Source organism: Cryptomeria japonica, chromosome 5 (assembly GCF_030272615.1).
Source record: "Cryptomeria japonica chromosome 5, Sugi_1.0, whole genome shotgun sequence".
NCBI lineage: Eukaryota > Viridiplantae > Streptophyta > Pinopsida > Cupressales > Cupressaceae > Cryptomeria > Cryptomeria japonica.
The window spans coordinates 372,844,926-372,872,874 of NC_081409.1; the positions used below are offsets into that span (position 1 = coordinate 372,844,926).

General features: G+C 38.7%; 1 protein-coding gene across 6 annotated transcripts in view; it reads left to right on the forward strand.

Annotated features, from left to right (window-relative positions):
• The window catches only part of LOC131034934 (DEAD-box ATP-dependent RNA helicase 21), a 223,990-nt gene that overhangs the window by 15,624 nt on the left and 180,417 nt on the right, over nt 1-27,949 (forward strand). For all 6 annotated transcript variants that reach the window (XR_009372623.1, XM_059221467.1, XM_059221468.1 and 3 more), the window contains 2 exons: nt 2,146-2,225; nt 15,883-15,941. Coding sequence is in view for 5 of the 6 variants with exons in the window: in XM_059221467.1 (XP_059077450.1) it covers nt 2,146-2,225; nt 15,883-15,941 (139 nt within the window). In the remaining variant the exon portion in view is untranslated. The remainder of the gene's footprint in view (nt 1-2,145; nt 2,226-15,882; nt 15,942-27,949) is intronic.

The following is a 27,949-nucleotide window of genomic DNA, read 5'->3' on the forward strand; positions in this document are numbered from 1 at the left end:
GCACTCTGGATGTGATAGCAAGGTTAGAATTGACCCAAAATGCTATAAAAATAGCATGACCTCCAGAAAATATAGGCAACTCCTGTTGATTTTAATACTTTCAGATTAATATAAACTCAAAAATCAGAATTTAGTTTCTAACTAGATTGATTAGTTGAAAGATTTAGAGATTTCTAGATTTAGACATAACATAGAAATGAACAAAAATAAGAACAAGACACGGTTACCCTGGGAAAACCTCCTAGGAGGAAAAACCCAGCCAGAAAAGATCCTCAAATTTGATTATGGATTATATTCATATAATGATTACAACACTTATCTCAAGTACTTGAAGATGTTTGCACTTAGGGCTGATGATGTCTTCAACAAATCTGCACTTTCATAAGCATCAAGTCTGGCCCCTTTAACACACCAACCAGCAATCAGGTCCACACCCTAGATCTGTACTTTATTGCATCTTAAGTCTGCACCTTTACTTGAGACTGGACTGCAACCATAGCACCTTGAATCTAGAACAGTTCGCCCTCCTTATGATGGTATTTGCACTTGAGATTATCATCTTTAATGACAGATAGAATTCGCAATTATTCCTTCTTCAAGACTTCGCATTTAGGCAGATATATATTTCGCATGGAGAGATCTTGCGAGTTAATAATAATGTGGAGTTGTCATTTATTTATACGTGGAGCAAGATCTTAGTCAGGTCGGCTTTTGTTTAATTAACTTTTATTTATTTATTTCCTTTGAGCAAATTGACTTGTTGAAATAGGGTCGGCCCTATTTAGGAGCACGTTGAGTGTGGCGTGAGGTTTAAGGAGTGCCGTGAGAGATAGGGCCCAGCCCTACACGTTGAAGGAGGGGCCAGCCCTTTGGGCGGATTCCAATGTTGCCTAAGGCAATTGGAATCCGCCTAATCCTTCCTAATTACAATCAACAACTCCCAAATGCAAACCCTTGTAGATTTGACTCCTAATATTCAATTTGGATGAAATGATAGGTAAAATTAATTATTTGGACCCTTTGGATACAATGGTGAGCTTGGATTTGCTCTACCATTCATCCAAGCAAACTTGCAACTCGATGCCACTCTTGAAGCTCTAGATCCTCAAGTGAGTTTGGCAAGCTTAAGGTTTTAGTGCCATTTTAGACTTGCATAGCTGCCTATGCTATCACCAAAGATCTCAATGAAAAAAGCAAGCCACAATAGCAGAATTGCACAAGGCAATTGAAGATTGGAGATGCAACTGAGTCCAAGTCTAAAATTTGTGGGATGTGCAATATATAGTTTGATGTGGACAACAGAAGTTCGGACCAACATTTGAGTAGTTCAAAGTGGATTACAGTGAGTTTATAGTAGAGTCAAAGAGTGAATTTGAGGACTATACCATTTTCCCAATTGTGCACTATAACGGGGAAGAGGAAGTTGTAAGTTCTTGTAATTTGTAACTTTCATGGATATACAATCTATGATGATTATTTTTAACGGCAATCAGTATAAATTCATATCATTTATCAAGAGGCTATGTTATTCTCATGATGATATGATTTTGTACTCTATTTGTATTTAAATCTAATAGAAATCTCTTTCCCAATGCTTTATACTCTCATTGGATACATTTTATCTATATGTTGTGCATAAGTTTTTTTTCAAAGAAATTTAAGAATTTTTTAATTTGCCAAGTTGAAATTTATTTGGTCTGCTAAGTGTAAGTATGCAGTCTATGATAACACCTAGCTAAGTAGGCTCAACTCAGGTGCAAACTAATGCAAGTAAAATAAACTAAATGTATAGGAAATAAAATGCACCAACAAAAATTAAGTAGGAAAACACATAGACTGCAAAGGGAAACAAAGGAGATAGCTGCCAAAATTGATTGTCTTACATTTTTTAATTTATTTGGTTTAAATAGATGTACAAGGATGAGACAGTGTGTTAGTTGGATAAATTGAAACTCATTTAAACAGCTCAAAGCAAAGTTGTAATTGCGAGGAAAAGTGTTTACAATACATTTTTACAGCTTTATCCTCAATTAAATTTTCTATGTCTGTAAGCCTCTAGCCAACCCTTAATCTCTAATCAACATGCTTGCTTTTCCAACTTTGTTATTTTAAAATGTTATATTGATCAGTCTTTTTTGTTTGTAGCCTGTGTTTTTAACAAAATCTCACAGAGAGCAGCTTGCATTGCAACGTCGTGAAGAGGAAGCTTCCGAACAACGAAAAAGGTGCATTCTACATATGTTAAGCCCTTCATTATTTGGCACTGGTTGATTGATTGCAATAGCATTTGTGACATTCATCAAGCTGCATTGCATTCTTTCTCTTTTGTTTCTTCATTTTGACTATATTTCTATGGTAAAATGGTACCATTATGAATGCTATCTGTTAGGGCTGTTCAGTCAGATTTGCAAAGTTAATAATTCAAAGATAAATAATATGTCAATAACTTTGTTATAGTACATCAAAGATTCAAATGCATCAATATTATTATAGATGCACTATTCCCAAGTATTTGAAATTCTTATTTTTATCATTAAGAAAAGCCATCACTTACTATCATGTCTCATGCCCTCCCCTCCATCACCTGATCTTACTTTCATTACCCAAACCAGCAAGTTCTCTTTCATAGTGACCAATAGCCAAGTCATAATAAAGGTAAACCTCTTTTAGGGGGGCCATGATCTCCTCCCAACTCCCTATGGCTCTTCATCAGAACCCGAATTTCAGAATTACACTCTCTGGTAGCCAAATCATATCTGCAAAGAGGAGCTAAAGTACTTCATCCAGAAACATTCTCAGGAAATCATCATCGGGCCTTCCTTTCGACAAAGTAAGATAATGGCTACTACCTCAGACTTTGGAAACATCTGAAAGCACACTTCCGTTGGTGAAATGGAAAATAGCCTATGGCTGCTCAGAGAAAATGCTTTGATTTGCAGATTAACAGGAGCCCTTCTAGGACCCAAAACCTTGAGGATTTGGGCTCAAGAGAAGTGGGACTGGGAACTAGTAACATTAGTGAACATCTCATTGATGCCAAATGAACACTTTATATCAATGTTCTCCACAAAGCAAGGAAAGGATCAGGATTTTCAGGAAGGATTCTGGTTTCTGAAAATTCAGGTCTTTTCATAAAATGTTGTTCCCAGCTTTCAATCCCATTGAAGATCTCCATTATACTGCTTCTCTATGGGTAAATCTCTCCTTAGTCCCTAGTAAATTCTGGCAGGAAAAATCTCAGGGAAATTGTTGGAGATAATATGGCACAATATCCAAATTGAGGAAATATCAGGGAGTCAGAATTGATGTGAACTTAGATATAGAAAAGCATCTGCTGTACCGCACTTATCTGGATATGGGTGGGATTGAATGTGAGCAGCCAGTGGATAACAAGAACATCTACTTTGTCACCTTTGCTGTGAACATGTACATATAGCAAAAGTTTGTCTTAGACAAATAGTTATTCAATCTACAACAAATCAGCCAAAAACAAATTGAGATGAATGTCACTTTGAGAAAGAGGCAAATAACCAATAACAAATAAACAGCTTCTAATCTCCAAACCAAATCTTGATCAAGAGAAAAATATGGGTATCGAAGCAAAAGGGACATTCCAGTGCGCTTATACCAGAAAAGGTGAAAGCATAGCCCCCACAACCCCCACCTGCAAATTAAATACATTAAGAAAATCATATTGAAGCTCTTACTGAGATAGTGTTGACGTGTATTTTATACACAGCTTAACACAGAATAAAATACCCAAGGGTATCTTATCCTCTCTTGAGAAAAAGTCTCTAACTGCTGAAGATTCGCATAAAGGATCAGTTAGGATGACTCCAAGGTTCCTTTTAGTAGGGTCTCTACATGTGGATAAGCTCGCCGTGGTATGATGTGATTTGCTGGAATCACAAGGGGACTTACATTTGGTGATTGAACTTTCGATCTGCTTTGCTGGACACAGGCTCTTACTAACTTGGATTTGAAAAAATGAAAAAAGGATAAGGGCGAAGAGAGGATCTAATCCTAATACTAAGAATGTAGGAGCAATGACTTGATTTTTGATGAAACTTCAACTAGATCTTGTTTTGACATCAATGGAACATCTACACAAGGCTAGTGCGATCTTCTAAGGGAAGCTTTATGATGTTCAAATCATCACCGCAGGCATAGATACCATCCAAGTTGATGCATATCAATGAAGAAGTGACAAATTGAAATTGAGCTTACGCTGAATGATTCCAGTTGACTACGCAAGGCAAGTCTGCAATCAACAAACTGCTAGTAGTATGGATGTACGAATTCCACCATTAATCAATCGCATTTCCTCCATTCATCTAATCATCTACCATCTAGGATTGAAGACTCAACAAGAAACCATGCAAATTGCAAGAAACGACACACTTCACCATTACTTCAATGAAAATGGAGTTTGTTTACAATCAATGGCAACAATTTCTTGCCTTGTCCTCCTATTCTACTCTAATTGCTTCCAACTATTCTCTAACTATTCTAACTATTTACATACTATCTCTAACAATTGCTAATTAGCCTTTACAAATGAAATGCCTGGGCTTATATAGTGCCCACAATACAATTTGATGGCTTAGATCAATTCGAGATCAATGGCCAAGATTCAACAATGAAAACCCTAATTAGGGTTTGTTACAACCATTACATAACATTTAATGCTTGACCAATGAAATAATTGTATTGCTTGGACACATGTCCCTTCTAGAAAAATCGACCAATGAATAGCCGGGGTAGGTACATCGGAGTTTGTGCCACCTTCCATGAGTTAAGTACATTGAATCTGGGCATGCTGAGGTGGACCACACTGACTGGAGGAGTGATGACTGGGATGCCACCTCATCTGACACTTGTAGCTTGCTAGATATTCAATTTGATGTCGTTGAGAGGCTATCTTTAATTAATTCATCTGGAATTATTTGCTTCTTCAACGAGCCCTTGTTCTAACTCCTTGTGTCCTTGATGTGCAGGAAGATGATGTACCTCGCCTTGGAACGCTGGATTGAAAAAGGTCGCCCTTGTCCTGGCTTGATCGTCCCGGCGAAGATCGTCCTTGATTCGGCTTGATTTTCCTTGATGAGATCTCCATTTGATGCCTACACAACATTTCAAAATTAGCAACATGATTTTGCAATACATAACATAAATTATAGAGCAAATTTTAGGAAACTTAATGATAAGTCCTTTATTAATCATTTCCTAAAAACGACTATTGAGCTATTACAATTCAAAATTCAAAATTCAAAATTAAGGCAATGACGATCAAAATTCAAAATCAATAAAACAAATATCGCCATACCTCAGTTGAGAGCTAACTCTAGAATGCAAAACAAGGAATTTGCCTAGGCAAAATTAAAATAAGATGGTCTTCAACGTGATCTCCCTTCAAAATAGCAATTTCGCCACCTTTCAAGTTTTGACGTGATCTTCAAGCCTTTGACAAGTTCGCACCAATAGAATTTTCAAGTTCGCACCCCTTTTGAATAACAATTTCGCACCTCCTTGTCTTCTCCAAATCGCATGTTAATGAAGGATGTTAAATGATGATTTGAAATGAATAAACCACCTTCCCTTTATAGGCTCTTACCTTCATATTGATCTTAGGCCGACTTTGGTAAATAAGACAAATTTAAAATAAACTTAAAAGGCCGACCCTTGTAAAATGAAACAAATTTTAAATCAAGCGCCCAATTTGATTTTTTTATTAATTAATAATTAATTATTAAATGCCTTTATTATTTAAATTAATAAATTTCGATTTTTATAAAGGCAAAAATAATTAATAAATATCAAGCGCAAATTTTAAATGCCATTTTTAATTAAATTTGCAATCCATCGATTTTAGCATTTAAAATAAATTTAAAGAAATGTGTTTGAGCGCCAAATTTTTGAAAATGAAATAATACGTACCTCATCGCCCTGGTCCCTGACTGAGGGACAGGAGCGATCCATCAATTTGGTCTTGATTCTTGCAATTTTTTACGTCCAAAGTCTTCATCTCCACGTTCAAATCGACATTTTTGTTAGGTCCTTCGAGCTTGATTAACTTTTCCTTGCGATTGAATGTCCTTTTGTGGTGATATTGCCCTAGTCCCTTAGAGAGGGACAGGAGCGATCCATGTGTTTTCTCCATTTCAAGCACAAATTGGTAATATTTAACGTCCATCTCCCTTTGTATCGCCTTCCAAATGATGTTTAAAACCTTGTACAACCTTGTTTTGACGTGGTCTTCGAAGGATAATAGGTGTTTTGGCAAATATCGCCCTGGTCCCTTGGAGAGGGACAGGAGCGATCCTAGTGTCCTGGCTCAAATTTGCAAACTTTTGATCTTCGTTCTTCGTTCATTGCCTTCCAAAGGACGTCCTTGACCTTGCCTATCCTTGCCTTGTCTTGGTTTTGACGGAACATAAGTGTTTTAATAAAAATCGCTTTGGTCCTTGTCCAAAGGACAGGAGCGAACTTCAACGTTTTGAGCTTGTCTTTGCCTTCTTCAACTTGTAATTGCTATCAACGCGTAAAATGAAGTCCCCTTGATCCCCTTGGTCGCTTGACACTTGACAAATTTTCGAAATCTAAGCCATTATGGAAATATCACTCTGGTCCCTTCCTGAGGGACAGGAGCGAACTAGGGGTCTTGATGTAAATCCTTCAATGATAGCAACTTTTGATGCTTTGCGCTTGATGGAGATGTCTTAAAATGTCTTCACCACCTTGTTCTTCGTCTTGGAGTGCCTTGAATTTGGAGGAACGACAATATAACCATTATATCGCCCTGGTCCCTTGGAGAGGGACAGGAGCGATCCTGCTCTTGTGGGCTTCATTTTACTTTATCACCTTCAAAATTTATCTTCAATGGTCTCGCCATACTTCGTTTCATTCATTCATGCCTTGAGATCGGTTGTAACTTGGCAAGAAAATCATCTATAACAAAAATCGCTCTGGTCCCTTCCTGAGGGACAGGAGCGAACTTAAGCATTTTGGTCCTTTGATGGCATTTGGTAATCTTCAATTTATCTTCAATGAGTTCATTTCACCTCCTTCCTTGCCTTCAAACATAAACTTGACTTGATCTTTGCCCAGATCGTACCTTATGAAGAATTTCGCTCTGGTCCTTCAGTGAGGGACAGGAGCGAATTTGACCCTCTAGGCAAAAACTTCATCATTTCGTTGTTTTTGATCAAGTCTGGATGCTCTATCATGCTCATTTCGTCCTTCACCATGCCTTTGATGTCTCGATTCGTCCAAACAAGGTCAGGAATGGCTCAACTAAGCATTTTCGCTCTGGTCCCTTGGTGAGGGACACGAGCGATTCGCCTTGGTCCCTTGGAGAGGGACAGGAGCGCGTTTCGCTCTGGACCCTTGGAGAAGGACACGAGCGAAATTTGACTTTTCGCACTCTCTATCAGGATAATTTTTATGGAATATAACATTTAAGTATAAGAAAGAAGAAACACTTATACTTTAAGTTATATTCCATATATACTTTCAGGATGTTTGAGAGTGGTTTCAGACCTCCAGGAGTTATATTGCAAAATCTAGTTTTTGGAGGTTTTTTCAGTTTCTAGACTTAGTCAAATTCAGGATCAGGACATTCCAGACTTAGCCGAATTTCAGGATCAGGACCTTACTCAAGCCGGACTTGCTATCCATGTGATCCCCTGGGCGACACTCAAAATGCAAAGGCTAACCGACAAAACCCTAAAAAAACCTAAAGAACAAACCCTAAAAAGCAAAAAACATGGGTCCCCATTTGCAATGGGGCGATGTGTGAAAACGTCACAACAGATAGATAGTGATATAATGGAGGTTACATAAAATGATCAGCAGATATCCAATGCTTATCAGCCAAACATAAGTAAATCAATGTAAAGCTATACAGGCTGCAATCAGTCCTCTTCCTCAGAAAGAACAGTGTAAAGATTCAATAGCAAGTACTTCCAAGTCAATTGGAAAGGGTAAAACAGCATAATTGAAAACAAAACTGCAGCTGATTACAACCTGGCCATTATTATTGTAAATCTTTGTTTGAAGAAGGAACTTAAAAAGAAATCAACAATGAATCTGCATACAGCGAATCATCCTACCACAGTCTTCTCACTCAGCTTAGTAGAGTTTGAAATGGGAACTCAGCAATATGGAAAATGGAATGGTGCTGCTTAGGGTAATGTTTGACAGTACTCAATCCTAATAATGTGGATTCTCTGATACAGTGCGAGGTGTATAGTGTCCCCATTAAGTATCATTTCCTCAAGGAAAATATCAGGACTTCAAAAATGGATTAGGTGACCACTAGATCTGGTTCCTGTAGAAATACAATGTAAACAAGAATCAATCCTTATAACCACAATAGGGTCCAGAACTAGCAATCAAATGAAGGTTTTTGTCCTTAAATGCTTTTAGGGAGTACTCGCAAGTTCAATCCAGCAACATTTTGTAAGAGAAATCTTAAACTTATGCACAAATGAGGCACCAACAGCTCTTTTTATAGCTTTTTTGGAGAGAATTTGTAATTTAAAATTATAATTCTTCCGTTTCCCTAAAAAATGACTTTTTTTGAAATAATAATAACATTTCATGTGCAATGGCCCATTTAACTAGGCATGAAACTTTGAAAACACTTCATTACCTTTCCAACGAGCTATTACACTAAGTAGTCTTTTTATTATTTCTTAACATTAGACCTTGTTAGTAATATTGTAATTAATTGTTTAATAACTCACCCAACTTGTGGAAAGCATTGAAAATATTACTGAGAAGTAATTGGTAAAAACTTAATTGTATTTACAAATGATCAGAAAGTTCATTAAATAGAATACAACATATCGATGTTTCTAAAAGAAACAATCGATGAAGAATGAAAAAATAGAAAGTTCTAATATATACAAAATTACATCATATTGACCATTAAATAAATAAAGAATATTATTCTAATACCCTCCCTTAATGGTCAATCTGTCAACAACACCAAGCTGTCCCCTGAATTTAGCAAACTTATTTGGGCTGAGAGACTTGGTGAGAATGTCTGCAGTCTGATCCGCAGTTGGAACATATTGCAACTGAACTGTGCCGTCTTCGACAAGCTTTCTGATGAAGTGAAAATGAGTTTCCATGTGCTTGGTTCTTTCATGGAAGACTTGATTTTTGACAAGTTCGAGAACTCCCTGTTTATCATAGAACAAGGGAGTCGGACTTGCTTGAGATATTTGCATATCCGCAAGCATTCGACAAAGCCAAACTGCCTCACAAGGTGCCTTAACTGCTCCTTGATACTCTGCTTGTGTCGAGGAGAGAGCCACTGCCTATTGCTTTTTACTAGTCCATGTGACTGCACCAGATCCCAAACTGAACACATACCCATATGTTGATTTCATGTCATCAACCGAACCTGCCCAACCTGAATCTGTGAAACCACTGAGTCTAGGATCGTGACTTTGAGTGTAAAGAAGTCCATAATCAAAAGTGCACTTCACAACGTAGCACACGCTTCGCTGCTACCCAACGATCAACCTTGGGGGTTGTCACGAAGCGTGAAATGTAGCACTAAAAAACTGAGATCAAGTCTAGTAGAAGTAAGATAGATGAGACTACCCACTAGTTGCCTGAATGTTGTTTCATCTACAGGAGGAGAATCAGACTTGGCTGACAACTTCAGTCCTATCTCCATAGGCATAGAAGCAGGTTTACAATCCTGCATTCGAAACCTGTCAAGCAAGTTCCTGGCATACTTAGATTGAGAAATAAAAATGCCACCATTAGTTTGCCAAACCTCAACACCTAAACAATAATGGAGAAGCCCCAAATCTGTCATATCAAAAGCCTTGCACAGGTCTTGTTTGATTTCTGCAATCAAATGTGCTGAATTGCCAGTAATGATCAAGTCATCCACATAAACAACAAGAAAGAGAACATCATCACTAGAGTGTTTGATATACAAATTACTGTCAGAAGGACTATGCTGAAAACATGAGCAACCAAGTACTGATCAATCTTGACGTACCACGCTCGAGGAGCTTGTTTGAGTCCATAGAGTGCTTTCATGAGTCTACATACTTGATGTTCTTTGCCGGCAACCTTGAAACCAGGAGGCTGCGTCATGTAGACTACTTCTTGCTACTCATCGTTGAGGAAGGCACTCTTAACGTCCATCTGATGGACTTTCCTTCCAAACTGAGTTGCAATAGCAAGAAGAAGACGAATGGTACTCATCTTGACAGTAGGAGCAAAAGTCTCCTCATAATCAATGCCCTCCCATTGTGTGAATCTTCGAGCAACGAATTTGGCCTTGTATTTATCCAAGGTACCGCTTGCATGATACTTGACCTTATACACCCTTTTGCAGCTAATGGGCTTCTTCCCTAGAGGAAGATCAGAGACAACCCAGGTGTTGTTTTTCATAAGGCTCTGGTATTTTGCTTTCATTACTTGTTCCCACTTTGGAATCCCTTTTGCCTCTGCATATGTTTGAGGCTCATAAATACTATGAATGTTGGCCATGAGAGCAAAATTAATTGTATTTTGCTGCTTGCCCTTATTTCTGGAAGATCTACCCTCAATGAGCTCATTAGGACGAAGATCACTGATGGACTTAGCCCACTATTTAGTCCGGAGAGTAGAAGTGCCAACATCAGATGCAGGAGGAATAATTGGAAGTGGAGGTGGAACAGGATCTGGAACAAGTAGAAGATTAGCGTCATCCGGAGGAAATTCATGTAGTGCATCATCAAATTCAGAATCTGCATCATCCCTCCCATCGGATGAACCAAGTGGAAGACAGACACCTAAATCAAAAGCCTTCAAAGGCTGATCCTCAAAATGCTGCTCAGATGAGGAAAGCTGAAAAGGTCCTCGTTCTTCATCAAAGACAACATCACGACTGAAGATGAGACGATCAGTGTCTACATCAAGCAGCCGATAAGCCTTGTGGTTGTCACTATCCCCTGTAAACATAAGCTTCTGACTCTTGGAATCCAACTTGGAGTGCTTAGCATCTGTAATCCATACATATGCTAAAGAGCCAAAAACTTTTAGATGATTGATCCTGGGTTTGCGAACAGTCCAGGCTTCCTTAGGAGTCTTCCCCTTAATAGAATGAGTGGGAGACCATTTAAGGAGATAGACTGCAGTAAACACTGCTTTTGGCCAATACTTCTTAGGAACATTTCTATGTTCCAACATAGACCTAGCCATTTCTGTAATGGTGTGGTTGCGACGCTCTACAACGCCGTTTTGCTGAGGGGTGTATGGTATGGTTAATTGACGTTTTATGCCATGTGTATCACAGAAAGTGGATAAAGTAGTAGAACAAAACTCCCCCCCATTATTAGACCTAAGAGTAATAATAGAACAACTAGACTCTTTTTCTACTAAGGCCTTAAATTTCTAAAATATAGGAAACACATCTGATTTTTGTTTAAGAAAGTACACCCACATCTTATGACTGAAATCATCCACAAAAAACAAGAAATACCTGCACCTAGTAACAAAAGGAGTATTCATTGGACCACATACATCAGTGTGGATCAATTGTAGTACCTTAGAGGCTTGCCATGAATCACCATCCTTAAATGGTGTTCCGTGCTTATTCCCAGCCTGACAAGCTTCACAAACTCGCTGATTCTAAGTTTGAATTTCAAGTAGGCCATGTACTAAATCTTCTCGAACAAGCTAAGCAAGGTAATGAATGTTCAGGTGACCATATTGCTGATGCCATAGACTGGTAATGGAGGATGATTTAGCTGCAAAGGCATGCTCAAGAGAATCACCTGTATCCACAAGTCTGTAAAGGCCATGATCCTCAATGCCAATAGCTACAGTAGTGCGTGTCGCACGATCAACAATCGAACACTTGTGAGCATTGAATATCACATCAAGTTGAGGAGAATGCCGCATAATTTTACTCATAGAGAGAAGGTTCAGTTCCATGCCAGGAACGTAGTATATATTGAGGAATATGAGATTCCTCCCACTAGACTGTATCTGAATGTTGCTCTTGCCGACAATCGTATACTCTTCATCTCTTCCAAAAACAACTAAATCAATATAGGGAGAGAATTCTGTAAACCAATCACGCCTGTGAGTGAAATGTTGAGAAGCACTAGAATCTATATGCCAGGCAGAAGACTTCACATGGTCTGCAGGTCTTTTAGCCATGAAGGTGTAAAAGGAAGACTCTTTCTGATCTGTGTGCTCAGCGACATTGGTTTTAGGCTGAGACCCCCCCTGCTTTTGCTGTTCGGAAGCTATCCGATTGCAACAATCCTTGATCATATGGCCATATATGTGACAATAATTGCACTGAACCTTTTTCTTCTTCGAACCTTCCTGAGATTGGCTGGAGCCCTTCTGTTGAGATGATTGCGATGACTGAGATTTGCCTTTATCCTTGTGAAAGGATTTGGCTGCAAAGGCTTGTTCTGAGGAGGATGAAGTGGCACTGCTACCAAACTATTGTTTCCAACGATCCTGCTGCAGAAGTTTGGTGCACAACTTTGGAAATTTCAGATCAACATTTGTTGAAGTAATGTTGAGAGTTTCTATAAAATGCTCATAGGATTTTGGCAGACTTTTCAGGGTTATGACTACCATATCCTCTTCCTCCATTTTCCAACCAATAGCTTCGAGCTGATCTCGAATGTCCTTAATCTTCGTAAGATGCTCCTATAAGGACATTCGTTCATCCATCATGATGGAGAACAACTGGTTCTTTAGGAAGAACTCTCGGCTTTTGTTGGATGTCTCATGCAACTCCTTCAAATGCTTCCAAATTTTTGATGCTGATTTGGTCATCAAACTTGTCTTGATCTGATCCGGTTGTGGAAGGACGAGATTCTTTTCCCAAAACAAGATCATCTTGGTGGCAATATTAAAAAATAGTCAGCATGCGCTGCTTCTAGGTGTTATAATTCTTGCCATTAAATTTCTAATTGGCTTCCAACATTAAGTTGGTTAATGATGCCATCTTGCACATTTCCCAATGCACGAAAACGAGAAATATGAAAAGGCGTGAAACTGAAACAAAGGCAGAATCAGGTACAGACTTCGAAAAAGATGAAGTACGGTTGGCACTAATTTTTAGAATTTCTTTTGGCTGACCTAGAAAAATCCGACTTAAACCCAAAAGTGCTCTCGAAAAACCCACAAGGAAACTATAATCAAAATAATTTTTCGTCTGCAAATGAAGGGTCAAAATCCTACCCGAAGTTGTAGAAACCCTAGGTAGTCAAAAAACGGATGGTCTGAAAAATCCCTAGGTCAAAGTAGATTGCAGACGTGTAGAAGCCGAAAACCCTAGTTGTGCGTTGCAGAAGACTCTTGAAAAATCGCGTATGAGTAGCAAGGAATTCGTGAAAAATCATTGAAAAAATATTGCCATCACGGGTATGAAAATCGCGCGCAGAAAGTTGCAAAAAATGCATGCCGTAGAGGTAAAAATCCGTCGGAGAAAATGTGAAACGCAGGAGAACAAATCCCATCACGCGGAGGAGCATAGATCGTGCGCGAAATCACATTGCTGAAGACGAAAGGTGCCGCTGGAAAAACATATCGTGGCAGGTGTAGAGACGAAATCGTGTCGGGTGCGAATTGAAAATCATGAGAAAAAAAAATGGATGCGAGCTGCAGAAGAATATCGCGTGACATGAAGAGAAGCAGAACGGAAGAATCAAACTCGTGACTCTTCACCTAAAAATTCACGCGATGTGTTGAGAAGTTAGTTTCAAAAATCCGTAGTGCACAAAATTTTTGACGAATTAGTTGTTATGGATCTAATACCATATTTTTGAGAAGTAATTGGTAAAAACTTAATTGTGTTTACAAATGATCAAAAAGATCATTAAATAGAATACAACAGATCGATGTTTCTAAAAGAAACAATTGATGAAGAATGAAAAAATAGAAAGTTCTAATATTTACAAAATCACATCATATTGACCATTAAATAAATAAAGAATATTATTCTAATAGAAAATAATTTGGAATCAAACTTTGATCGCATTGAGAGGCTACTAAAGATGTAGGATGATGGCTAGAGCCAATCGGGTGTCTTACTACAAATAGATGTGCTCTCCAAGAAGTTTGGAGAACACCCTAGGAGCTTGAAAACACTTTTGAAAGTGTCATAGCAATCCGTAACGCCCTGTGAGCTCAATGCCACAAATAGAAACCCATAAATATTCAACCTACATCCTCCAAGAAGTTTGGAGTTCTCCCCAACACACCTAGAGCTTATGGGTGTCATGCCCCTGCTAGAAATTGCAGTCTTAATAATAAAAGACCTAGGTGATGCAATTGAAAATAAAAGCAATTTATCGCAAGAGGTCGACCCATTTAAGGGAATTAAAATGGCAGCAACTAATTTAAAGGGGCCAACTAGAATTAGGAAAGTAAATATCAATTTTTTTTAAGGGCGGACTAAAATTAGAAGAAAGTAAGTAGAAAAGGGCTGACTATGATTAAATTGTACATAATTGCCAGTGACTACTTTAAGGCATACTAGGGCAGCAATCCATTTGTGAAGGGATATATCCTTTGCAAAAGAAACAATGTGATTTCCCCATATTAGAAGGTATAAAGGGGGGTAAGAGTCATTTGTAGGTAAAGTAAGAATGGAGAAATAAGACATCTATTTGAAATACATATTGATTGCAGCAAAGAATAGCATTCAGAAATCAAATTGAAGAATAATTTTAGAATAAAAATGAAGAACAGCCATATGTATATATCAGAAATTAAGTTATTGCAACCATTTGTGAGTAAATCTATTGCATCTCCATTAAGAGGTATTTATCAGCAATTATATAGCAAATTCCTTTAGCAATCTATTTTGAGTTTATAGAAATGTCTTGCAAATAGTAAGGATGGCCAGTCTTCTCAGTTCTTGAGAGTTGAAGGATCAGAAATCCTTCATGCATCTTATCAAGTATGCCATCCCAAGATGGATGGACCAAAAATCCTGCCATGCTTGTGGGCCAGGAGGTGAAATGGACCAGAAATACTTTCCGTGCTCTTGGGCTTGGTTGAGGAGGACAGCCAGCCTCTAAGGTGGACTGAGGGATGGAATGGATCAGAAATTATTCTATGCTCTCGCAATACAAGGACGACCATCCTTGAGATTGCTGTTTACAAGCATTTCCAATGAATTCCTAATATGGTTGACTATAAAGAATATGCCTTGCACCAAATGTTATATTAAGGTGTATTGATTTGGATATGAATGATGCTTATATGGATTTAGATGCTGTCATGAATTCTTGATACTTAATCAGTTTCTAGTGATTAATATTGTTTGCAGGCCCTAAACCGGGAATATTGCATAAAGGGCCTACAATTGGTAATTATATTATAAAGTTATATTGGTAAAGATAATATTATTGTCATCTTAAGTTGGAATTACTGTTTCAAGATAAAATTCAGGCAAATCCCAAAAAGGGACATTACAATGGGAAAACTTGGGAACTGGCCAAAAGCTTGTGAAACAATATTGCTAAAAATGGGGACATTACAAAATATTTTTCCTATCAATACAATTTTGGCCTTATATTAAAAAAATCTCAATACTTTGAAGGGCTTTTAGCTTATAGATCTTGGTTGATGTGAGAATACAGATGCCTTTTTTCCTTTAAGGAAGCTTTGTTCAATAATTTGAAATGCTTCAAATTTCTGTATTATACTTTCTTCTTGTAGAACTTGAAATTTGGAAATCATAGCGAGTCTCTATTTATCGGTTATCAGATTAGTTGATTTATTTATGAATTCTAGTTTATTTGAATAATACAACTTCTTAATGTATTTACTTTAAGATTTTAATTTATTATTTTGGTAATATCAAATTTATGTTTGGTTATCGTTCTATTTCAGGTTGGAGGAGCAACGAAAACGTTTTTCATTGTCTACAGAAAGGCCTTCTGACCAAGGAGGTATTTGGTAAACCCTTGAGAAATTGACATGAAAGAATAAGAGGACATTGATATTAATGTTAAAATTTGTAGCTCGCAAGCATTCTTCGTACTTAAGAGATTAGTTCATATTATCTACATTATGATAATATCCTATTTAGTGATTTTTGAGTCTCCTTATGTTTAGGAGCGATTGCTAAAGCTAGAATAGGTAAACAAAACTGAGGTAGTTCCATCACAAGACTCCAGTAAGGTTTAGAGTTGATATTGTTGGACACAATGGATCACTGAGAGGGGGGTGAATCAGTGATTTAAACTTTTTTATTTCTACAAGGAGATATCGGTAATGTATAAAACAAATTGAGTGCTAACCGATAGCTCAACTAGTGCAAACAAGGTGTGTGAAAGGATTTGCTAAAACATTAATATACCACATGCACAAAGATGCAACACACAACAACAGATATATACGAGGAAAACCCAATGTGGGAAAAACCTCGGTGAGAATAACTGCTGGAGATCTTCTGCTCCAATCCATCCTCACAATGAAACTCTGATTACAAAATTTAGGGCACCAACCCAAGGAGCACCAACCCCTGATTTATGAGCACCAACTCAAAGGAGCACCAACCCCTGCACAATTTATAGGCTACAACCTAAAGGAGCTACAACCCTTGCACTAAGCTACAACTTATTGAAAGCAATATAAAACTCAGATATACAAACAAAATCACTGTTGCAAATGAAGTTTTGCAACTTTACAAAATTCTCCTCTGCCGGTTTCACCCTTACTGGTCTTTATTCTCTCCACCCACTTTGCAACTTGACTTTGCTGATCACCTTTCTCAATCCTTTCTCACAATGTCTTTCTCCTCTTAACTCACACTCAATCACTCTTAATCAGACACAGCTTCTGCCGGTTTATCACCTCTATGTTCGATGCACTCTTCACCGGTTGTTCCTTATACCGGTTTGCTCTGCTTCTCCTGTGAATCAATACTTTGCTCATAAACACTTTAAGTGCTTTTCTCTTCGGCTCTCAGACAACAATATCACACTTGTCTTCTTACTGCAGCAGCAACAATCACAGTCTCAAGTCATCATATTTAAACTTGAGCTTTCCCGCCAAGAAACCATTCAAACTCGGAGCGGTTAGGATTTCCTTTACTTGACACAATCTACATGAGATCTGATCCAGTCTGTCTTGGATCGATCACCTGTACTCCGGGAATGCATCTGTACACGTTTCCCATTATCCAATGCATACTTGCTAAAGATAGCAATCTCGTACATGGTTTTCTACCTTGAAATCTGTCGACTCGTAAAACGCTCAGCTATTTCTTTTTCGAAGTCATCTTGCAATCTGATTTCCTTTGCATTGATCCAGGCGCCAACTACTCCCTGATCTTCCTCGGTTATTCTTTCTTCCTCGAGCCGCATCAGTCAGTTAGAATCCCGTGATTTTTGGCTCTTTCATTAATGTCGATTAGTTATTTCAACAACCATGTCGATGGAGGCTTCTCCCCTCTGCATGTTTGCCACCTCAGCTCCACATGGCATCACAATGGTCAATCACTTAGCTCACCGACACACAGTCGGTTCATACTTGAACATTTAGCAAACTCATACCGGTACATGTCTTTATCGGCGAGACCTACTCCTGCTAACCGGCAGTGCACACTACACCGGTAGCACATCTTCACCTCCGATGGATTGTGATTACTTTAACATTCTGCCTCTTCATCATAAACAGACAGCCAAACTCCAGACCGGTATAAGCTCTACCGGTTATCACTTAACATACTCACACACACATGCATCTCACCTCATACTGGTGAAGTCACTAATAGTCTTAACAACTACTTGTCTTTCACCATACCGGTTGACAAGCCTTCATGTTAATCTTCTCAATACCTTATTTGTCTTTCACCATACCGGTACAATCTTCTTCATCCTAGTTGACATACCTCTATCGGTAGCCTGCCTGCAATACCGATTGACATCAATGACAACTCAATGCCAACAATCTCCCCCTTTGGCATTGATGTCAACATTCCTTTTCCAGTTTCACTCCCCCTTTGACAACAATGGCAAAGGGAACCTTAGTTTGACACCAATAATCTCTCCCTTGACAACTTTTGGTTAAGACATTCTCTCCCCCTGTGTCCATGCTTCATGATTCAAGACTCCCCCTGAATCATGCATTTAAGTGCTACAAGATGGTGGGACAACTCCCATTTTTTGTCTCAGGTACTCAAAAGGACCCAATGGAAGTGGCTTGGTAAGTATGTCAGCAATCTGCTCACCGGTGGGAACATATTCTACCAGAACCTCCTTGTCTGCTACCTTCTCCCTCAAGAAGTGATACTTGATTGCAATGTGTTTTGTTCTTGAGTGCATTACTGGATTCTTGGAGATGTTGATTGCACTGGAGTTATCACACCAGATTGGAATAGGTTCCAGTATCTCCACCTGTATGTCTTTCAGTGTCTGCTTCATCCATAAAACCTGTGAACAACATGTAGCAGCTGCTATGTATTCTGCCTCAGCAGTAGATAGTGACACTGAATCTTGCTTCTTACTGTGCCATGATACTAACTGGTCTCCTAAGTAGAAAGCACCTCCACTTGTACTTTTCCGGTCATCAATACTTCCTGCCCAATTTGCATCAGTATAAGCCTGCAAAGAGAAGTCTCCTTTCTTTGGATACCACAGACCATAGCTGATAGTCCCTTGCAGATACCTGAAAATTCTTCTGACTGCATTTAAGTGAGACTGTTTAAGAGGAGCTTGGAATCTTGCTACCATGCAAACAACTTGTACAATATCCGGTCTAGATGCTGTTAAATACAACAAACTACCAATCATAGACCTATACAGTATTTTCTCAATTTCCGGTGATTCATCTAGTTTGTTCAACTTACAACCGGTAACCATGGGAGTACTTACCGGTTTGTTGTCCTCCATTTGAAATTTCTTCAGCATGTCTTTCGCATACTTGGTTTGGGAGATGAAAATTCCTTTTTCCTTCTGAGAGATCTGCAAACCAAGAAAATAGGACAACTCACCCAACATGGACATCTCAAACTCTGTCTTCATCTGATTTGCAAAATCTTTGCACATGATGTCCTTTGTTAGAATCAATGATAGTCCTAAAGACACTGAGAGGGGGGGGGGGGGCGGTGAATCAGTGTCTTAGCAGCTAGCAGAAATTTAAACTTATTTTTAACTTCGCAATGCAAATCAATGTACCGGTAAACAAGAAATAGTGCAGTAAAGAGAAATAATAGAGACATCATAAATACACACCATAACACAGATATTTTGGCGAGGAAACCTGGTGTGGGAAAAACCTCGGTGGGATTTGTGACCCACAATATTTATTCACTGACCAATATGAATAAATACTACTTACAATAAGGGCCTGCACATGCAGGAAGGCCAACGGCCTAGAGCGCACAACTCAATGAAGAGTCTCACTGACTACAAAATGGATAATTAAATCCAATACAATGTATTGCTCAAAATAGCATCTCTAATGCCAGCTTCAGTACCGGTTAAAGCTAAATAAAAAACCTCAATCAAAACCTTTCGCTGTCTTACAATAATTATCCTTCCATATGTCATACCATTACAATCTCTTACTATTACCGCCTCATACTCTCACAAAATGATCTACAAGATCTCATACATATATGAGTCTTTTACAATATACCAAGTCGGCTTATAAATAATTAATTATATTTACAATACAATTCATATAAGCAAAACTTGTCACATGTTGGTTTGAGTGCCGGTATACTTCTTTTCTGGTGTAATTTGGATGCCGGTGAACGTGCCTACCGGTGTCGGTGCCTGCCGGTGTATGATGTCTACGATGCCGGTGCATGAGTAGAAACCTGTTACTGGTTGATTGCCATCAATGACAACATCAACCATTTCTCATAAGAGTGTAGAATGCCAACATCCTTGTCTCCACCGAAGATAATATCATCCACATATACAACAACTATAATCATGCGATCTCCATTTGCCTTGACATGCAAGTTGCTGTCTGCATTCCCTTTTCGGAATCCTTGCTCCTTCAAGTATTTGTCTAATCGGGAATACCATGCTCTGGGAGCCTGCTTCAAACCATACAGGGCTTTCTTCAATCGGCATACAAAACTCTCATCTTCATGCAACGAGTACCCTTCCGGCTGTTCCATATACACCTCTTCTTCAAGATTGCCATTGAGAAAATCAGATTTAATATCCTACTGATATACTTTATATCCCTTGTAGGATGAGAAAGCTAAAAACATTCTTATTGCCTCTAACCTAGCCACCGGTGCAAAGATTTCTTCAAAGTCAATACCTTCAACTTGAGCATACCCTTTGCAAACTAACCTTGCTTTATGCCGGACAATCTTACCTTCTTCATTCATCTTGTTCCGGTAGACCCATTTGGTACCTCTGACATTCTTGTCTGCCGGTCTAGGAACAAGTTCCCAAGTCTGATTTTTCTCAATTTGTCTCAGTTCTTCAACCATGTCATCTACCCACTTCTCACTTTTGCTAGCATCATCAAAAGTTTTGGGCTCTACTTCAGTTATTAGACAGAAATTTACCTGCTCACCTTCCCGGGCTAATCTCCTTTTGGTCTGCATACCTTCATTCCTATCTCCAATGATCTGTTCTTCTGGATGATTCTTCTGCACATACTGGTTGGGAGTCTTGTTTGGTACATCTTCTATTGGTCCATTGTCAGATTGTTCTTCATATTCCACATCTGACTCATCAATGTAGGGTGCAGGTGCAGGTGCAGATTGTCCTCTGTGTGAGTCTTCATCTATTCTCACATGTACACTCTCAACCACTGTTCTCAATCTCTTGTTGTAGCATTTGTAGGCTTTACTGTTGGTTGAGTATCCCAAGAAAATTCCTTCATCTCTCTGGGAATCAAAACTTCCCAATCCATCAGCATCTTTCTTGATGAAGCACTTACTTCCAAACACTTTGAAGTGTTTGAGTGATGGTTTCCTTTTATTCCATAACTCATAAGGAGTCATTCTACTGTTCACCCTTAACTGAACCTAGTTTAAAGTGTAGACAGAAGTATGAACTGCTTCCTTCTAGTATATATCCGTTATGTTGGCCTCATTCAACATTGTCCTGGCCATCTCCTTCACTGTCCTATTTTTCCTCTCCACCACCCCATTTTGCTGAGGTGTCTTTGCAGCTAAATACCGTTTTCGAATTCCATGTTTCTCACAATAGTCAACAAATTCATTTGAAGAAAATTCTCCACCTCGGTTAGATCTTAAGCACTTTAACCGGTGTCAACTTTCATTTTCCACCATCTTCCTGAAAATTTTGAATCTCTCAAATGCTTGTGGCTTGCCATGCAGGAAGGTTACCCAAGTCATTCTTGAGTAATCATCTATGAACAACATGAAATACCTTTCTCCGACCAAAGCTCTTGTCCGTGTTGGCCCACATAAGTCGGTATGTATCAACTCCAAAGGTCTTGACGTGTTATATTCTTTTGTTTTAAAACTGACCTTTTCTTGCTTACCTCTGACACATTCATCATAGAATGTGCTTGCCGGTTTTATGATTTGAGGTATGTTTCTCACATACCGGTTCTTGCTTATCTTCACCAGATTGTTAAAATTCACATGGCCTAGTCTCCGGTGCCACAAACAACTTTCATCAACCTGTCCCATCATGCATTGGGACTCATAGCATTCCTTCAGATTGTAGACATTACCCTCTGTTCTCTTTCCTTCTGCTACCACCTGACTGGTACTTTGCTTCCTTATCTGGCAACCAGTAGAATCAAATGAGAACTTGTACACTTTGTCACACATCTAACTTACACTCAGCAGGTTATGCTTCAAACCTTCCACATAGTACACATCATGAGCCTTGAACTTTCCATCAATATTCAGTGTACCTCGACCTTTGATCTTGATGGAGTTGTTGTCACCGAACCGGACTGAACCACCATTCCAATCATCAAGCTTGATGAACTTTTTCTTATCTCCGGTCATGTGATTTGAGCAACCACTATCAACTACCCATAAATTCCTCCTTTCAGCATGTAGAGTAGTCTGCACAATCAGGCTGGACTTTGTCTTGTTTTTCTCCTTCTTTACCCAAACCGGTTTCTCTTCTTTCTTTTCCTCTTCTGTCACTTTGTGTTCCGGTTTTGTTTCCAACTTCTCATCTGGTACAACTCTCTTTTGCTTGTCAGTTCTCAGCTGATAGTGCTTTGCTATGTGACCAAAATTTTGACACTTACAACATTTCACATTAGCACCAAAAGATGTACTCAATACATTCTTGTAGGACATTTGCATGTTACTCCTACATTCATAACTCTTGTGACCAAACTCATTGCAATTATAACACATGATATTTGTACTTTGTAATGCAGCAAATGAGTTTCTACTCTCAAAACTAGGGTTGACATTCATTTTCCTACAATCTGCCATTCTATGACCAAACTTATTGCACCGGTGACAATAACCTTGAAAATTTGGAACATACTGGTTAGGTTGTCTTGAACCTGCAAACGGCTGCCTCACCAGGGGGCTTCCTTTCATGCTGCTAACCCTTGTGAATCCTTCATGGTCAATGCTTGCATTTCTCCTTGGATCTGCATGTCGGTGCATTGATTATGGTCTCCGGTTCATTGATTTAGCATACCGGTTTGTGTAGCGGTTTCTAGCAGCATCTGCATATGTCTTTTTGCCGGTATCTTTGCCCACCGTGAATGTCTTCTTCTCTTTACCTTCCTTTGTAGAAGTGAATTGTATTTCCTTATCGAATGTGTCTTTGCTATTTGAACTTTGACCTTTTTGAAAACCTAAGCCACCGGTATCTTTGGATTGCTTCTGTTTGCTCAACATCTTGTCCAGAGCTTCAGTGCTGCCTTCATACTTGCTTCTCACTTTTATTTCTTCCTGATTTTTCTCTAAGTCCTTCCGGAGTTCACTATTTTTGCTTCTAGATTCTGATGTTCCTTTTCCTTTTCACTCAGACCGATACTAGTGACTTCACACATCCTCTTGGCCTCTTTCAACTGGAGTTTTAGATTTGCAATAGTTTTCTGGGACTCTTCAAGAGATTGTTCCAACAACTCTTGTTCTTCAACTGCAAGCCTTTTTACCTTCTTCAACTCTCTTCTTGTTTTCTTTAGCTCATCTAAGGCACTAATGAGTTCTGCTTTAAGATCTCCTTCACCTTCTTGCTCTTCCTCTTCTGCTTCTTCAGGTACCGATACCACTTGAGCCATAAAAAGGTTTGCTCTTACTTCTTCTCCACTGCAATAGTCATCTGAGGCACTTTCCTCATCTGTGGTATCATCTTCATGTGTGTAAAGACTGCTCTGCTTCCGGTAGCCTTTCCTACCATGCTGGTAGACATTTTTCTTCCTATCCTTACTAAATGATCTGCTACCTTTTGATTGATCATCTTCATTCTTATCACCATAAGGACATTTAGCAGCAAAATGTCCAATCTTTCCACAGTTGAAACATTTCAAAGGCAGCTTGCCTTTATATTTGCCTAAACCTGTCTTGAGTCTTCTGACAAAGTTTGCCATGATGTCATCAGAGTCTTCACCGGTTGCATCATGAGCAGATTCTTCTTTTCCTTTTCTTGATGTCTTGATTGCAGCTTGTTTTTTCACAACATCAGTACCGACAATCCTCATCTCATAAGCAGTTAGGAAGCCATACAACTCATCCATTGTGAAGACTTTCAGATCTTTTGCTTCTTCTATTGCTGAGACCTTTGTATCATACTTAGATGTAAGAGATCTAAGTACTTTCTTCACTACCACCTCATCTTTTATTTCTTTTCCAAGCCCTCTAATGGTGTTTGTTGTTTCATCAACCCTTTGGAGATAGTCAGCAATCTTCTCTTAATCTCTCATCTTCAAACCCTCAAGCTGTGCTCTCAAAGTCTGCAGCTTGGCTTCCTTGATTTTAGCATCGCCTTCAAATATCTTCTGCAACTTGTCCCAGGTCTCCTTGGCAGAAGAGCAGTGCATAACTTTGACAAACTCATTATCAGATAGCCCACTAAGAATGGCATTCTTGGCTTTAGCATTGTTCTCATATTCCCTCTTAGCATCTGGATCAGTAGTGGTATTATTAGGAACTGTATATCCATTTACAACCGACATCCATACATCACAACCTAGAGAGGACAAATAGGTTTCCATTCTTCTACTCCAATACGCATAGTTGACACCATCAAACATAGGAGCTTTTGAGGAGGCACATTCGTTTCTTGCCATTGTGAACACTTGACAGGATCTACCCAAGCTGGAGAACGCTTTTGACAAAACAGGGAACCTAGGGCTTTGATACCAATTGTTGGACACAATGGATAACTGAGAGGGGGGTGAATCAGTGATTTAAACTCTTTTCTTTCTACAAGGAGATATCGGTAATGTATAAAACAAACTGAGTGCTAATCGGTAGCTCAACTAGTGCAAACAAGGTGTGTGAAAGGATTTGCTAAAACATTAATATACCACATGCACAAAGATGCAACACACAACACTAGATATATACGAGGAAAACCCAATGTGGGAAAAATCTCGGTGAGAATAGCTGTTGGAGATCTTCTACTCCAATTGAGCCTCACAATGAAACTTTGATTACAAAATTTAGGGCACCAACCCAAGGAGCACCAACCCCTGCTTTATGAGCACCAACCCTTGCACAATTTATAGGCTACAACCTAAAGGAGCTACAACCCTTGCACTAAGCTACAACTTAGTGAAAGCAGTATAAAACTCAGATATACAAACGAAATCACTGTTGCAAATGAAGTTTTGCAACCTTACAAAATTCTCCTCTGCCAGTTTCACCCTTACCGGTTTGTATTCTCTCCACCCACTCTGCAACTTGACTTTGCTGATCACCTTTCTCAATCCTTTCTCACAATGTCTTTCTCCTCTTAACTCACACTCAATCACTCTTAATCAGACACAGCTTCTGCCAGTTTATCACCTCTATGTTCGATGCACTCTTCACCAGTTGTTCCTTATAGCGGTTTGCTCTTCTTCTCCTGTGAATCAATACTTTGCTCATAAACACTTTAAGTGCTTTTCTCTTTGACTCTCAGACAACAATATCACACTTGTCTTCTTACTGCAGCAGCAACAATCATAGTCTCAAGTGATCATATTTAAACTTGAGCTTTCCCGCCAAGAAACCATTCAAACTCAGAGCGGTTAGGATTTCCTTTACTCGACACAATCTGCATGAGATTTGATCCAGCCTGTCTTGGATCGATCACCTGTACTCCAGGAATGCATCTGTACACGTTTTTCATTATCCAATGCATACTTGCTAAAGATAGCAATCTCGTACATGATTTTCTACCTTGAAATTTGTCGGCTCATATAACGCTCAGCTGTTTCCTTTTCGAAGTCTTCTTGCAATCTGATTTCCTTTGCATTGATCCAGGCACCAACTACTCCTCGATCTTCCTTTGTTATTCTTTCTTCCTTGAGCTGCATCAGTCAGTTACAATCCCATGATTTTTTGCTGTTTCATTAATGTCGATTAGCTGTTTCAACAACCATGTCGATGGAGGCTTCACGAACCTATGCATGTTTGCCACCTCAGCTCCACATGGCATCACAACAGTCAATCACTTAGCTCACCGGCACACAGTCGGTTCATACTTGAACATTCAACAAATTCATACCGGTACATGTCTCTACCGGTGAGACCTACTCCTTCTGCTAACCAGCAGTGCACACTACACCGGTAGCACATCTTCACCTCCAGTGGATTGTGATTACTTTAACATTCTGCCTCTTCATCATAAACAGGCAGCCAAACTCCAGACCGGTATAAGCTCTACCAGTTATCAGTTAACATGCTCACACACACATGCATCTCACCTCATACCTGTGAAGTCACTGATAGTCTCAACAATTACTTGTCTTTCACCATATACCAGTTGACAAGCCTTCATGTTAATCTTCTCAATACCTTATTTATCTTTCACCATACCGGTACAATCTTCTTCATCCCGGATGACATACCTCTACCAGTAGCCTGCCTGCAATACTGGTTGACATCAATGACAATTCAATGCCAACAGATATTAATAATATCTAGTAATTGGAACATTAATTATCTGTATTATTCACTTGGAGGAGACAATAAAGGATCCCATTTTTCTTCAGTTAAATACAAAGCTAGTCGTAGTCCCCAATACATGTAGGTAGACTCGGTTTGAGTTGACTTGACACGACTTGGTGATTTGTAGCTGAAGTTATGATGAATCTAAATTTGGTGCAGTTGCGGTTAGTGTACTGCTGCTGATTGAAAGTATTTGATTGTGTGTGATTTGGAATTGATATTGAGTTGAGAATGTATTTCTCAAAAGGTTCATCCTCCTATAGGGAGAGTATTTATATATGTTTTGTATGCTCATAGTTATCCTCATTCATTCTTTCAGCTGTAATTCCAAGAAGTGCTGCAGCTATTTTATAAATCATTTCTTATATGAACTGTAGTTTTATTGATTGAGGTTGATTTCTTTCTTGGATCAAATTCTATTTTGATTATGTTATCTTAGTAGCATTACATTTACATGGCATGGACATAACCTGAACCCAATTTAGACCTATCAAAGTTGTAATGATGACAATGGAAGATGAGAAACAGCTTTAGACTTAATGCCAGTGCAATAAGACGTAAGAGGTGGTGAATTGGCTAAAGTAAGGGCAGCAAGGAATGAGGGTAAGTGGATGCAGCTCCAAAGTAGCAAAGCTCTTATAGCCAACTTTATGTCCCAAATCACCTTATTGCAGCAGGAAGGGAATAAAACGTGGGTAGAGAAATCAATAGAAGCAAGGAATAAAGCAAAACAAACTTGGTGAAAAAGAGGTGAGGATTATACTTTGCATCAACTTCAAGGCAAATAGCAATTATTGTCTCCCTATGAGCACATAGAGTTAGTGTGTTGGACTTGTAAAGGGTACCCATGGAGGAGGGGACCTGGGTTAGGGCCTGTTGTATAAGGAAAAGGCATAATCTGTCTCACAAAAACTGTAATGTCCCCTCTCCAAACCTTCAGGTAAATAAGTAATTTATCCTATTTTATGATTATGATAAACTGAAAAATAAAAGATATAAACCCTAGCACTAATGCTGATCAGCAATAATAAATTTCAAAACTTAATTATAAACCCTCATACATTAGATAACATAAATATGGTCGTAGATTTGGCAATTACTAATGCAAAAATGAATTTAGAAACTCTCACAAGTAAATTGTGATGACAGATCTGATCTTTTATGACAGCAATTAATGAGGAGAGTAGTAAAATAATCAGCAAATAAGCATTTATAGATCCAAATTTGGGCACTAAAATGTCAATTTATTTCATACAAAATATAGTGAATATATAACAAACCATATGGGTCAGATTGACTTTGAATGCTGCTATATGGATGAGATCAGGCCAAGTGCATGCTGGAGAATACTGTGCAGCAGTTACAGGTTTCCTGAAATTGGTAGGGCAGAGGTCTTCAAGACTAGTGACCGAGTTAAATGCTGTATGATAGTCCTTAAACAGTATGGTGATAGCTAGAGCATTGCTAAAAGCTCACAATTTTACTGATACTTGCTGATAATAATATATGAGGTATACACATAAATAGGCACAACAATGTATGATCTCCAAAACCACGACAAGTATTGATAATATGAAAATATTGCTGAATTTGCTTGCAAATATGAATTGATTAAATCGCAATAGTAATCTCAAATGTGATACTTGAATATAATCGCCTCAAATGGACAAAAGGGTTTTTGTTCTCAAATCCAATTCTCAAACTGAGATGCTTGAGAGATTCCCGTAATTTGGTTGAGCAAGGTGATCAAATCCCCAAATTCTTCCTTAAACTCAATCCTGTGAAGCCTGGTGGGTACCTTGGATATGCCGGGCCTACTCTTCAATAACCAATACTTTTTAATTATGCCCAAGCATTTGTTAGGATCATTCT